General features: G+C 46.2%; 2 protein-coding genes across 2 annotated transcripts; one reads left to right on the plus strand and one right to left on the minus strand.

Moving 5' to 3' along the window:
- Window positions 1–498: 498 nt before the first annotated feature.
- On the plus strand, window positions 499–5434 carry SMYD4 (SET and MYND domain containing 4; the record flags this gene model as incomplete). Its single annotated transcript, XM_009873628.1, has 7 exons — window positions 499–1651; window positions 1959–2141; window positions 2447–2613; window positions 3306–3438; window positions 3852–3968; window positions 4307–4430; window positions 5115–5434. Coding segments are annotated over 7 exons (2028 nt in total), but the record flags the coding sequence as incomplete, so codon positions are not given.
- Window positions 5435–5901: 467 nt separating this feature from the next.
- On the minus strand, window positions 5902–10354 carry SERPINF1 (serpin peptidase inhibitor, clade F (alpha-2 antiplasmin, pigment epithelium derived factor), member 1). The gene is made up of 7 exons (XM_009873626.1): window positions 10272–10354; window positions 9652–9853; window positions 9419–9574; window positions 8449–8652; window positions 7516–7658; window positions 6698–6908; window positions 5902–6310 (listed from the first exon to the last, which is right to left on the minus strand). The coding sequence occupies exons 1-7, from the start codon at window positions 10347–10349 to the stop codon at window positions 6051–6053; spliced, it is 1254 nt and encodes a 417-aa protein (XP_009871928.1). The 5' UTR covers window positions 10350–10354; the 3' UTR covers window positions 5902–6050.
- Between the last annotated feature and the right edge of the window lie 4310 nt (window positions 10355–14664).

Genomic DNA, 14664 nt, shown 5'->3' on the forward strand with positions numbered 1-14664 from the left:
GGGGCGGCGAGACCCTCGGCAGCCCGTCCTGTCCCCCTCCCCACTGAGCTCCTGGGTGCCCCCCAGCAAGTCTGCACACCCAGGGGCTGGCCTGAGGCCTCCTGTGTAGCGAGAGGAGGGGAATTGTGGCAGGGGAGAGCCCAAGCACCACGAAAGCCCTATTTAGGGAGCTTTTGGACTCTGAAACACTAATTGAGATGTTCCCACCCAGGGTGCAGGTGGGTGCAATAACAGGCAACTGGTTGCTAGAACAAGAGTCTGTAGATCAGGTGTGCTTCCAAAGCTTGAGGCATTCATCATGACTTAAACTTTCTGAAGGATTCCTCTCTTCCTTCTTGTTCTACATCAGGAGGTTTTGTTTAGCTAATAGATTGGCTATGTGCATGGAATTTGCTGATTAACAGTCTTATTACAACGTTCTGCATCTTAGATGAAATAAAGAGGACAAATCTCATCTGCTTTTCAAGTATATTTAAAAGGCCTTGTCTCTGTTTCTAGGTTTGTTTGGAAGATATTGCCAGGGCTGAAAGTCATGGCTATCCAAACAGGCTGCTGCCCAAGGTCTTGCTGCGGAAAGCTGAATGCCTGCTGTGTTTGGGGAGGTTACAGGATGCGGCAGACACCCTCAGTGTGGTGGAGAATAAAATTGCAATGGATGGGATCATGACTAGTCCTGCACATCAGACACTGCTAAAAAAGTTGAGTCAACTTAAGATTAAAGTACAGGAGAAAGAGACCTGTCCAGAGCCTGCACGAGAAGCACGTGGTGATGTTCAAACAAAATCGGAGATCTGGGAAGAGAATGATAGTATTTCAGGTGCATCTTCATCGCTGAGCTTGAATTTTGATATAGAGCGAGGACGTCACTTGGTGGCCACCCAGGACATCCTGCCAGGACAGAGCCTGTTGAAAGAGGAGGCATTTGTAACCGTGCTCTGCCCGAGTGAGAGCCACCTTCTGCAGGACAGTGGTGAAACAGTGTGGGATACTCGAATCACTAACGCAGATCTGTATTGCCACCGCTGTCTGAGGCAGCTCTTAGCCTCGGTGCCTTGCCGTGGGTGCAGTTACGCGAAGTACTGCAGCCAGAGCTGCGCGGACGTGGCGTGGGAGCAGTACCACGGGGCGGAGTGCGCCCTGGGAGCGCTGCTTCTCACGTTAGGGGTGTTCTGCCACGTTGCCTTGAGGACTGTTCTGCTGGCAGGGTTTGCAGAGGTTCGCAGGCTGGTCGAGTGGTCCCACGATGGTGACAAGGACCTTCACAGCCCCGAGGCAAGATGCAAACACCTCAGTGAGACACCGGGTGTGAGAGCTGCTGCCAGAGTTATCCCTGGTTGTAACGACGATGGTCAGTACCAGAGTTCTTACCAAGCTGTCTTCAACCTTTTGCCGCATGCTGAGAAGCATAGCCCTGAGCATAAATTCCTCTGCATGCTGAGTGTAGTAGCTATATGCAAACACCTGCAAGAAGCTGGCCTAGAGGTGGCTGTTTTGAATCGGGAATCGTCGGAGAAGTGTTCCAAACCAAAGACGTGTGAAAAAACATCAGGTGAATTGTCTCCAGAGCTGATGACTGTGGCAGAAGCGATGCTGAGGCACGTCTTGCAGCTGCAATGTAATGCACAAGCGATCACTGTAATGCAGGAATCTGGTAAGATAAAAACTTTTAAGCCCTTCTTTGTTGTCTTTGCTCATCTAGCTTGTGTGAAGGGAATGAATTACCAGTCGTAAAAAGTTCCCATTGCAAATGGGAATGACTCGCTTAAAATTTAATGGCCTGTCCCATGCTGGCCTGTTCTTTGGTGCACAGGTAGAGGGTATTTAGCTGTTATTTATGGCAGCAATATACCAGAAACCTTTCTGCTGTTATCTGCAATTGGTCACAGTGCTCATTGTATAAGTTGTGTGAGTTACTGAGCATTCATTCTCAACCTACTATGGTTTTCCTCTGTCTTTAGGGTCTGGAGATGGTGCTGTTGTAAATAAGAAGCCTGTGCGCCTGGCGACAGCCTTCTTTCCTGTCCTCAGCCTTCTGAACCATTCCAGCTCTCCCAATACCAGTGTGTCATTTGATGGGACAGCTGCCACCGTCAGGGCATCACAGTCAATCGCAAGCGGTCAAGAGATTTTTCATTGCTATGGTAAATATTAACTCTGTTTGCTTCAAGGTGCAGACATCCTTTTACTCCTACTTGGCATGCTGACTGATTGCTGTTGATATCATAATTCCCAGTATAACATTGCTAGAGTCTTTGTTCACATAATCCGTGACCAGAGATGTCAACACAAGATTTTACTTCCTGAACTCAGTGTTACGTTTTCAGTATCCAGTTATGTCATCTCCAAAAGGGGATTTATCTAGTCTCAATTATAACAAAGATAGATTTGGTCTGATGTTAAGAGCTCTACTTGTTTAGAAATTGTCACCATTGCCATTCCTTTGCAGGGCCTCACCAATGTAGAATGAGGGTTGCTGAGAGACGACAGCTTCTCAGTCAGTATTTTTTTGAGTGTCGCTGTCGGGCATGCCTTGATGAGTTGCAGTCTGATGTCAAGAGCGTGGTGTCTGTGAGGAACTCCTTCTGCTGTCCTAGCTGCCGGGCTCTGATGCAGGTAGTTCTTCCATAGTTATGACTGTATTATTTATCAGGATGTGTAACGTTTGGGTCTCTGGGAGTCAAGACTTAAACATCTCAGTCTGTGATCTCTGCTCAGAAGGCAAAAGCCCTTGTAGAGTCAAGATAGCATCTCACTGTTCTTAGCAGCTTTTTTGTAGTGTTCTTGTATATCAGCCTTTCAGCATTATGGGGAAGAAAATGCCTTTAACAGCAAGTTAAAATGCCTTTAAACTTGATGAAGGAATTTGAGAATATCAGAGTTGTGGACTAGAGTAAGGGGGATGGAAGAAACTGGAGGCCTGGAGTCTGGGGCAGAAGGTGCACGTACAGGGGCTGTATGTAGAGAGAGTCACACACTCTGCAGTTCCCAGGATGTACATAAATACAGCATGGGGCGTGGATTAACAGGGAGAAGTCAACATAGTGTGTGTTTTGCATGAATGTTAGTTGTGTGCCATATGACTGTTGCTTTGGCCTAATCTAGAGCTCACACAGTTGCAGCTTTTCCAGGAAGTTTCTCATAAAAGCAAATAAGCTAAGAGCAGTTTACAAGCAGGTCACTTTGTTTAATGCATGTGACTGAGAAACAATTTAGCATCTCTGTAACACAATACACAGATAACAGAGATGGAAAGTAAGCTTTGAGTTGAACGTGAGCAGGAATGATCGCAGGGATGATTTCCACAGGGGGAAGACGTGCTTTGTTGTTCAGATGAAGCTTGTGCAGTCTCAGTGAGCAGAGAGAGCCTGTCACGCCGTTTACAGGACCTTCAGCAACAAATCAAGAAAGCATTAGAACTGCTAAGAGGCAGGAAGGCTGGTAAGGCTCAGCTTTCTACGTTAAAAGTCAGTAGCTCTTGATCGGGAGATGTAGTTCTAGCCATGAGATGGCACTGTTGCTTGTGCAGTTGGGGTCTTCTGGCATGCAGCCTGGTGTCCCTGGGCACTTGAGCTTTATGTTTTTTATACCCCTGATCCGGGTGTTAATCTAAGTCACACGTTGTTCCATAGTACCTAAAAGAACTCGGTAACACTGGAGTTCTGCGTTCCCAGGCTTTGCTTTCCTGGAGTGAGTTGGGCCAACACTGCAGATGAAGTCAATGTTGAATTCTAACCAAATCCAAATCTAGCTGCATCAGATGCAAAGATGAGATTGGACTGATTTTATTTCATGGATCGTGAAAGGCTGCAGAGTGGCTGATAGGATGAATTTTATACCCTATTTTGTTATAGGTCAGGCTATCAAAATGCTCCTGGAGTGTCAGATGGATGCTGAAAACTTCTTGTCTCCGGAGCATTTGCTGATGGGGGAGATGGAGGATCATCTGGCACAGGCCTATGCTACTCTCGGTATGGCATTGTCTTCTCATTGTCTTTAGTTTTCTGAACTTTGGATTTAACACAACTAGCCTTTTCTCTGACTAGCCTTTTTACTTTTCTCCTACTTCATTTCTCTAGTTTTGACAGCAGGGCTACTTTAGCCAAAACTGTGTGCCCAGCAGCCAGTGAACAATAACATGGCCTCATGTTCTTCAAGATTCCCTGTCCTGGTTCTGAGGTCAGCAGCCTCCCAGGAATGCAGTGGACATAGTTCATCCCATTTTGCATAAGGCTATCAGGTCCTTTGGGTGGCACTACCTCTATTTATTCATGACTGTTTTTTGTTTGGTATGGTTTTTTTCTATCAGGGAAGTGGCAGGAAGCAGCCAGGCACCTGGAAAGGAGTATAGAGATTGTGGAAAAGCATCACGGGCCATCAAGTATTGAAATAGGTCATGAACTTTTCAAGCTGGCACAAATTCTCTTCAATGGGTAAATTTGCTTTCGTTCTCTGTCCCTTCCCTGTAGCACTGCTGTGTGTCTCACACAGTGTCACGGCAGGTGGTCCCTGGCACCTTGCAGCATGTCTCGCAGGACCCTGGGCAGTGTGACACAGGGACAAAAATTGGCCATTACTCACGTGCAAGTTCATTAACCCCATTGGGTTCACTTACACCTCATGACTCTCTTTGGACCCATGTCTCTGCTTTCTGCCTGTCTGTTCTTCTCCCTGGCTCCATTTATTCCCTGTCCTATTGTTTTATTTTGTCAGCTAGTTGCCCTTGGTGGTTACACCTCAGTTGCTGACATCTTTTCTGAAGAGGAAATAAAATCTTCTTACTCTATTTTGGCCCTCCTTTGGCAAGGAAAATCTCCTGACTGCTTCTGAAAATCTTCTCATGGAACCTCCCTTTAACTGAATTAATTTTAGCGGGAACTACAGTAAGAAAGCACTCAAATATAATGGTTTTGTCCATCTCTGTTCCTTTTTTCCTCTAATCTTCCCCTTGCAGCTGAAGTGCACGCTGTTTGCCTGGAGCTGAAAGGCAGGGTAGGGTAGGATCTGTACCCGTGAATAGGTTTACATTTTTGTTGGGGAAGAGTTAAAGGTCATGTAAGTCAAGGAGCTGAGTTAAGTATTTTGAATAGTCTGTTCTTACTCTCTTCCTATTTCAGATTTGCAGTTTCTGAGGCTCTGAGCACGATTCAAAGAGCAGAGGAGATTTTGTCAGTGCACTGTGGTCCTCAGAGTGCTCAGATCCAGGAACTACAAGAGATGAAGACCTGTCTGTCAGAGCTTCCCAGAAGCATCCTTCAGAGGATTTAATTTCCCTGTCAAAGGAAGCTGCAATGTGATCTCTCATCAAAGCTAAGTTTCATGTGGTAAGGTAGTCATGTAGTACAAGCTGGAAAATCCTGTGTAACACCAACTTCAATGAAACCTGAAACGTTCTTTAGTGAGGCTGTTGTAAATAAAATGACCAATTCTGACATGAGGGGTCTGTGTGGTATGGTGGGAATAGGTGCTCCTGTATTTCTGGCTGTGGGTTTGAAGCAAACATTTGAGACGCTTGTGTATGTGTGTGTGTTTCTAGAGATGCGAATCTCTCCTGTGTGGTACCCTGATGGTGAAGAATATGCAGTCATCTGGACCGCGCTGCCTTTTATTTCCAATACTATGAAGCACTTTTCATCTTGCCAGTGTGAAACCTGCATAAGGGGTTGGAACGGGTGAGGAGCAGGCTGGGAAGTGCAAACTTAGGAGCTATAAGAGGGGGCACTGCAGAACGTGTAGGGCTGCCAGTGCAGACCTGTCAGTGATGGGGGGTTCAGTATAAAAAACTGGTGTCAGGTGGGAAGACAGGATGGGGGAAAATGCAGTGTACATGAGGGAAAACAGGAGTGTGAAGGCATATATGACACAGGCAGACAGTCTTTCAAGGGAGAATAAACGGGGCTTGCAGAGATTAATAGCAAAAGCTCTTTTATTGCAGCATGAAGGCATAAGGGTTTGCAGGTTGTGTCTTTGTGCAGCAGAGCAGGGAGCCAGTATCCCTCCCAATACCACCCTTTCCGTTTGGGCCCTATCGTCGCAGATTATTCTGAAGGGATCTAAATGCTCCTGGGATCCAGGATCTTGCCAATGAAAAGGAGGGTTCCAGTGGTATCATCTCGCACTACAAGAAGGAAAGGTCTGTCCACGTGATACTCTATGGGGAAGGTCAGACGAGCAGCATTCACTGCAGGATTTGGTGTGGATCTTTCCCCATCTTCACTAAGCTCCAGAATTGCCTTGTGTTGTACGTGAGATAGTTTAATTGGTTTGGCAGAGATCTTGGTAAAGTCGGGTGATGTGAAAAGTGATTGGAGTCCTGGAGGAAAGAAAGAAAGAAAGAAAGAAAATTTCATTAGCTGAAAGCATAGGTTGCAGTTGGGGGAGCAGTACTGCTAATGCTGCGATCCAGGAGGGCACATAGCTGCTCTGATCGAGTTCATTGGGGTAATGGGGAGAAGCTTACATCTGTTTGTACTGAGCTTCTCCCTCTCATCTCAGGAGCGTTGTATGAGCTAGGTGGAAAGATGTGATAAAAGGTTGTGGAGTCCTGGACCAAGGTGATTTAATTGCTGGTGAAATCTCTATGGACTGACAGCAGGACCTAACTAATAACCCACCAGCTCCATGTTCGTCTGACAGCAGGAAGCAGCTTGCCCTCTGCTTTGAGCCCTGGCAGTCTGTAGAGGGGGTATGATGTACATACTTGTCTCCTTCAGTGTGCTGCCAAGTGCCTCCTCGTAGTTCAGCTTTAGTTTGGGCAAGCTTAGCACAGCGTGGACTGTCTTCAGCTCCTTGTCTACATCGTGGACAAACTCAGAAGTAAGGCTTTCCTCAATCAGAGTCATATTCTGGGTCACCTTCGTAGGCAGGAAGAACATGGCACTGATTCCCTCTGTCAGTGGCAGCTGGGCGATCTAGAAGGCCAGTTATAAATAAGAAAGTGTCACAGCAGTAACAAACACTTTTACACATCCTGTACCAGGCACAGGCCCGAACCTGGACTGCCTGGTCAGCCTCTCCAGTAACATTTGATCTTCCCTGTGTGCTTCTACTGGACACGACAGGCACCCAGGCTTTCGTCAACTCGTGCTGCGCTCTTTCTGCTGTTACATGGCAAGTGCTCTCTCGTGCCTGTTGAATCTTGTAGTGAGCTGCAACATTGCTTTGGGGGATTCTCAGCTGAAACACCTTTGAGCTCATACTACAGTGCAAGATTTGTTGAAAGAGGTAGAGATGGGAAAGTTCTGAGGATTGTGCCCCGCCTTTCTTTCCCATCTTCACGTCACGCAATACAGGCCGGTAGGACCTGTGTATTATGTAAATTCTGGACTGCTTGTCCCATAGCCTGTGTAGAAGTAGGATATTCTAAGAATCAACATACTGCCTTTCAAAATAGAGATTGCAAAACTAGCCTGGTGGGGAGGTGCAAGGCTGTCTTCTGGAATAGGTTAACAGGTAAAGTGTAGCTGAGCCTGTTCCTCGGTAGGTTTAGGAGATCTTGTGCAATGTTTGCTCTCTAACCTTGCAGTTGAGTTCGGAGTCAAAACCGTATCTCAGTATGGCTTTGGGATCTGACATCGTGGACACCTTCACAGTCCTGTCCTCATCGAGATGGAAGTCCTTCAGGGCGGTCTTCTTGGTGTCAAACTTGGTTTTCCATGTCCCTGTTTTTTAAAAGATAAAATGGAGGATTTTCTGGAATAACAGCATATGAAACCAGGCACATGTGTGGCTGAGTAATCCTGTGGTTTTTATATGCGGTATTTGTGCTTTTAAGAGTTGAGGCATAATTGAATGATGATAAGAGATGGAAATAGACTGACTGGAGCTACTGATTTACTGCCACTCTTTGGCCCCTCCTTTTCATCTGAGAATTGGCTAAATGGGAAATCAAAAATCAAGCCAGCATATGGGTGGAGTAGTTATTGGGAAGTCAATGCCTACTTATGTAATTACAAAACTATTTTAAAGGGTAACAATTGTGTAAATGCATATAAAGTGCGTCTCTCCCCACCCTTTATTTTTCTCCTTGTCTCTAAGCAATAATTCTCCAGGACACTGGCTTACAGCATGTTCTTGAACAGCTCTCTAATATCTTCCTTCGTTCCCTCTACAGTGGTAAAAATGCTCAGTACACTCTTTAAGCTGTTCCTTCCCTAAATGGTAACACTCTGTTCCTTACTGTGGAGTTTTGTGAGCTTAAACTTTCTTCTCTGGTCTTTTACTGCAAACAGGTCAAGATTCAGCTTCCCAAGAGTAGTAATTCCTCTCTCAAGGACTATTTCTATTCAGGTAGCGTGCAGTTCTTCTTTACTAAACGTTCTCAAACACATTCTTCTTACGCTCTGTCTCTTTGGCAGTCTGTTTGCTCTGCTGGAAGTGAGAGCATTCCTTCACATCTCTTCTAACACGTGCTTAATAGACCCTCTCTGTAACCAAGTACACAACACTTACCCTTGAAGGAAGCAGCCCCAGCAAGGAGAATACTGACATCTGTGGGCATGTCCTTCATAAACCGCATAATTCTTCCTTTTGTCTGCTGTCGTACCCAGTTGTTCATTTCTTGGAGGTCTAACTGGGTATTGCCACTTAGTGCCCTCAGACGCATCCTGTAGGACTTCTCTAGTTGGCTGAGAAAACCAGGCTTCACCCTCAGTCCTGGGGAACAAAAACATTGATATTGCAGCTAGCTCCCTTATCAAAACAATCTCAAGGCAGCAGATTGCAATCCAAAACTCAGCAGCAGTTCTCATAAAACATCTGTGGCTGTGTGTATACAGAAATCTGCTTGGAGGAGGAATGGCTGAAGGCACATGAAAGAAACTGATCCAGATCCTCCAGCCACCCGTGCTGGAGTATGGGGATAACGCTCTTCTGAGAAGTGAAGAAAGGAGATAAGAACAGAAGGTTGGGGCACAGCTATTCCTACATCAGCCTTTATTATTCCTCCAGCTTGCTTTATGAGTACAACTTACTCAACCTATTGGATTCTTGGAACCAGCAGGTTCCAAAAGATAGCTCTTTGCTTTCTCAGCTGCTGTTTATTGCATGCCGAAAGCAGACGTTTCACATAGTTCTGCAAGGAATTAAACAAAGGAACAACATGGCTGAATGCTATCACAAATTGAAAATGTGATTCGTGGCTCCTGGAAATTAGCAACGCCTGCCAGAAAACCTAGAGCAAAAGCAAAATTCTCAGAAAGTTTCTTCTAGCTCTTCCGCAAGTTAGCTGTTCTGTCATCAGTGTCTGTGTGTGCCTAAGTCTGGTCTTTTAATTGATGCACACACGAACTTCCTAGGCTTTTTCTGGAGCAGCAACAGCGCTCCATGCTCTGCATCCTGGCTCAACAGCCTGTTAGAGCCAAAGCTGTCAGTGCGGTGTTATTCGGCTAACTATTTAGGTAAAATTTGGCAGAACTTTTACTTTTCTCCAGGACGATGCGGGAGGCACTTTTCATGCTCTTCTCTGGTCCAGTCACGCTGGTCAGTAGGTCCTTGTAAGTGTTGTGGACCTCAGCTTTGTTGAGCAGATCATAGAAGAGAGCGCGAGAAATGACATCTTCTGTTCGTTCTCCAGCCCCTGCCAACACCAAGAGCAACAGCATGAGAGAAGTCCTGGCGGGCCAAACCCTGTGAGGAAAAGGGGCAAAAACTCACCAAGCGAGAGGCCAGAAAGCGCGGTTGCCAGGCTGAACGGAGACAGCAGCACGTTGGCAGTGGCTGTCCGGCTGGATTGCTGGCGGTACAGGTCATAGCCAAAGTTGGAGACTGCTGCGGCCAGCTTGTTCACGGGGCTCTTATAGAATGGATCTTCCTCTTCAACCTCACCAGTATTGGCTCCATCAGCGGTAGCAGAGTTCTAGCAGATACAGGGAGCTCTTTGGTTAGACTTGGAGTTTACAGGGGCAAGTGCAGTTGTGATAAACATTTTAATAAACATTTTAACGGCGAGCAATTTACAGATACTTCCCTGTGATCTCCAGCAACACTGGCTTCATCTTACTGCTAGGGAGTGTAGGAACAGATACTTTAAAGTGTCCCAGTAAAGCCAAAGGCAGCACTCAGACTGGAATCGACTATTTCTGCTTCACAGTCATCCCCTGATGTAACTACTGTGGTTTTATCTAGGTAAAGCAGGAGTTAGTCTTATTATGTTGCTAAATAAAATCCTAGTAACTTAGGAGGGTAGCGCTTAAGCCTTCCATAAGATACTCTGAAATTAAATTACCTGTTCCCAGTGTCTCTCTCTCGCTCTCTGTGTATTGTCTCCTACTCACCTGCTCAGTAGCTGAGTTCTGGGATCTGCCTGGGACAGTTAAGACACCCAGGAGAAGGAGAACCACTGGGATCTGCATGCCTGAACCTACAGAGTAAGAACATGACAGAGGTAGTTCGAGCAACTGAGCAAATACATCTTTACCACCAGTATTCACTGTACCTGGTGTACCCAGGAACTGCAATGACACATGCTCGCGCTTGTCCTTCCCAGTGAAACGCACACCTGATCTGAGCTGGGTTTTCTTCTCTAGTTCAAAGTATTCAGCCAGCCTGGCCCCAATGACTTTAAAATTGGGCAAGCACACATGCTTGGGTGTGCCTGAGCACAAAAGCAGATGTGTGTGGCCTAAACCGCACTGATGCTGGCAGTTACTGAGTGCCAAGGTCTAGAAAGGCAGTAAATTGTATCTTCTGAGTTTTAGACTTTAAAAAAGTCAGTATTTCATTTATTAAAGGTAGCAAATCCATGTTGTTGAATGGGACGGAAGACAAAACTGACTGGTTAGCGCTCGGCTATACAAGTTACCTGCTTCAGGCAGTAGTTTCATGTTCCTTCTGTTTGCATGTACCTGGAAGGCTGCAGAGCCTACATGCATCATTTGCTTCTGTTTGCAACTTGATAAAGTAAAAGCAGAAGAGCTTTCTTAAAAGACAGTAAGGAAAGGGGCTGGGGGTAAATACCCAAAGCTGGGCCAGATCTAGAGAAGTAGTAAAAGACAGAGCTTGGCTTATTCAACATTTTTAATGGAGGTGGGAGAAAAGGACCAAACTCCCCAACGCTGTTCTTTCAGTGGACTCTACTTTAAATCACTCCAGTGTTGGCATATGTGGCCCTTGCTGACAGATCTGTCTGGTCCAGAGGGCAGCGGGTATCCCAGCGCTTCACTGTGGGTGAACCAGGGCTACTGCAGAAGTGTCATGCCCCCGAGAACAGACGCCACCGAGACTGGTCTGAAGCAATGTTTATATAGATTCCCAGAAATTAAAGGAAGAGGGTTGTATTTAACTAACCTCGGTGATCCAGGCACCCAGCAAAGTCAGAGAAAGAACATGTGTTTCAGATTAACTTCAGTTATAGAGAAAACATGCCTGCTGGTGGAAACACAACTTAAAGCCACATGGCTACAACAGCCCCAGTTCAGCACCCAGTTTCTTCAGGCAGAGGTTTTACTTCAGGGAAGGGTAGTTCACTACGTCCTGCCAACCCTCTTTTTTTATTGCAGTTAGTTCTGCCTTGGAGAAAAAGGTGCCACAATGGAGGGTTTAAGTTTTCATCTATGTTTAGGCAGTGTAACACAGAAGCTGTACCCTCTTCTCCCTGTGCACTTGCATCCTGCTGCTGTCCCAGCTGCTGAGTAGGTGAGGTATTCTGGTGCAGCAGATGTGTATCGAGAGGAATAAAGCAATGTGTTTGGTGTGTGACAGTGGATATGTTGGGATCGCTCATATCACTGCAGAGTTTTACTATGAGTAGGCACCACAGAGATAACAGAAGCCCTGTGTGAGGCTGAGTTAAACAGGTCTTAGCGAGGGCTTTGTGAGGATGCCTGCACCGAGCAGTGCTCTTGCATGCTGAGCAAAAAAGGCTTAGCCCAGTCTAGTACAGAGATGAAGGTTTTCCATGGAGCATAACCTTTTCTCTGAAAAGAAAAAAAAGAAAAAAGTAATAATCTCAACACAACCTCTGCTTCCAACTACACTCTGCTCCTGGGAGCATAAGAGCGGAGATTGGTTTTGCAGATTTGTATTGTTTTTGCCAGTACTGTCACTGGCTTCATATTTCTCAAACTTTGCCAAAAACCAATTTCCATTTTAGAAAGACAAAGCCTTTTGCGTTTGAATTGGCTTGAACATCTGGATTCTATTTGCATGTCTCTTAGCACATAGCCAAAAATGCAGAGAAAAGAATTTGGTTGGAGCAGAGGTGGGATGGTTTCAGGCATGCTGTTAAAATCTGTGGCTGCCTTTAAAGAGACGAGAAGGAGCAGCAGCATGTGATGTTACAGTCAGGAAGGTACAGGAAGAAAACTTTTGAGAAATTAGCTGAGAAGGATCTTTGTGTCTGGGAGTTACCTATTTGTGAAGGCCCGCAGGTGCAAAGGAAACATTTTGCTTCCCAGTGATAGTGGTACAAGTCTCACATCATTTATCACCACTTCTGATTTTAGGGGTGCTGTGAAACATCACCCGCAAGTTCAGGCTGGCAGTGCTGTGACTGCGCCACCCCACAGCACTAACTCCTGAAGCATCTTGCAGCCACCAGCTCTCTAGGGGATTTGACTATCACCGAAATCCTTACCGTTGCAAAGAAAACGCGTGTTCCCAGCTGCAGCACAGATGCCAGAAGGGCAGAAACCCAGCCCAGTTCCCAGTCCAGCCCCAGAGGCAAAGAGGTACCCGAGGATGCCAGCAGCTCCCAGCCCTTGGTGAGATCTCCTGTCTGGTGGGAATCCCACCCTTTAACACCTGCAGAAGAACCCGTCTTCCCGTTTCCCAGGTCTGCTAAGAGCTCCCCAGCCTCAGCCTGTGCCCTCTTTTCCCCCTGACCGCTGGCACCCAGCAAGGGTGAGCTGCCCCTTACCTCGGGCTCCTCTCGTCGCAGGCTCCCAGCGGGTGCGAGTCGGGGACAGAGCGGGTTTGGTGCAGCCACATCTGCTTTTTGCTGCTTCCCCCAGCCCAGCCTTCGGCTGGCTTCAGGTTACAGCTTCCCAGGGCTCTCTTAAAGTGCTCTGCTCCCATTTTCGGCTGCTGCCACCCTCCCGCCGAATTGCACCGCCTGTTGAACCCAAAACAAATGTGCTGCCTGTGATAAGGGCAGTCTAGCGGGTAAAGCACAGGGTGGAGAGGCAAATGCTCCCTGCCCTGTTTGGACAAGACTTTTATCCCTGTAGTTTTGCCGCATGGTCACATCAGGTGTTTCTTCTGTCTCAGAGTTACAGTTAGTGCAGCGATGTTTAATGTAAATTCATGTCCAAACTTTAATGGAGAGGCTTGTAAAGTGGAAGCAGGATTCTGTTGATGTTCAGAGCAGTTAAGGGGAAGATGTTCAGAAGTGGTTCTATCCAGGGACAGCTACTAGTTAACAAGAAGTTGTTAACATAAGTGGCTTGAAGTTTTTGGCCAAAAGGAAATAAACTAAAAAGCTAAGAACTGTTGGTAAAAAAGATCAATTAACAGAATATTGTAGTTGCTTACAGAACATCTGGGGAAGGGAAAGGCCGAGGGGTTTCATGGTTTTTTGCAATAGAAGACTCTAGGGGAACACTCATCAGAGCACATTTAAATCAGGAGAGTGTGTTCTTCATAAGTATTAAATTGTAAAACTCATTGTAACTAGATATTGCAGAAGATGAAAGATAAATAGATTTTTGGGGAAAAAACAACCCAAGGCAGATTAGGGGACGACACGTCCATTGAAGGCCAACAATAGTCGGATGTAATGTCAGACTCAGCAGCTGCGTGATACAACCAGAGAACACTTGGTTTTCCATTTCCTTAGTCATTCTTGGCTTTTTTTTTTCCCCTAGTATTTTATGACCAGCTACCAGGAGAGCCAGGATACAGGGCTAACTGGACACATAGCTAGCCTGATTTCGGGCAGCTGGTTTTCTACCTGGAAATGCCGAAAGTAAATTGTCGCCAATGACACCAGTGCCCCAGTCTCAGCTTGCTCTGGGACACCTCGTTCTGGTGCTGCCAGTCCTGCGGCTGTCAGATAACTGAGGGGTTCCTCGTGCATGGGCACGGAGCTCTTAACAGCCCCTCAGCAAAGAGGAAAAGTTGGTTCTAGAGAAGCATCAGGTGCTGGTTTTGCAAGTCAGAAAAGCGACTCGTGTCGTCTGCCCTGTGGTTAGTCGGTGCTTCAAAAAGTGACCCTTTCTAATAAGGACAGCTCGGCGCTCTGCTGCTTCCCAGCTTGCTCTGTGAGAAATCATCTGCAGAGACGTGTTTGTACTTGTTAGGTCTTCCGTTGTCAGCCCAAGAATGGGTGTGCTGGCTGTGGAGATATTTTCTGGTGGTTTTCATCTCTTTTTGATACTTTATTTGTGGTATTAAAATGTCCCCTATGGAAGGACCACTAGAGAAGTTTTTACGTTTCATCTGCATCTTCAAGTCAAAGCCCATCTGTTTAAATATGGATTTGGTTTTAAACCATTTAAATCAGAGTGGCTATTGCATAGAATGTTAAAGATCAAAGCAAGTTTAATTCCTGTAGGTGAAGGGTATCCCCAGAAAGGTGCATTATACTCATCTAGCTAGATGCAAAGGCTTAGGTCGGTTTTGTTAAATCAATATAAACATTTTGCGGTTGTTCTAGTTTGGGATTGAGATAGCAGGCAGTATGCTGTCTGAGCAGTGTTCACCTCTGCTGTGAAAGTACTCATCATGTTC

This window comes from Apaloderma vittatum, unplaced genomic scaffold (assembly GCF_000703405.1).
Source record: "Apaloderma vittatum isolate BGI_N311 unplaced genomic scaffold, ASM70340v1 scaffold33027, whole genome shotgun sequence".
In the NCBI taxonomy this organism is placed as follows: domain Eukaryota; kingdom Metazoa; phylum Chordata; class Aves; order Trogoniformes; family Trogonidae; genus Apaloderma; species Apaloderma vittatum.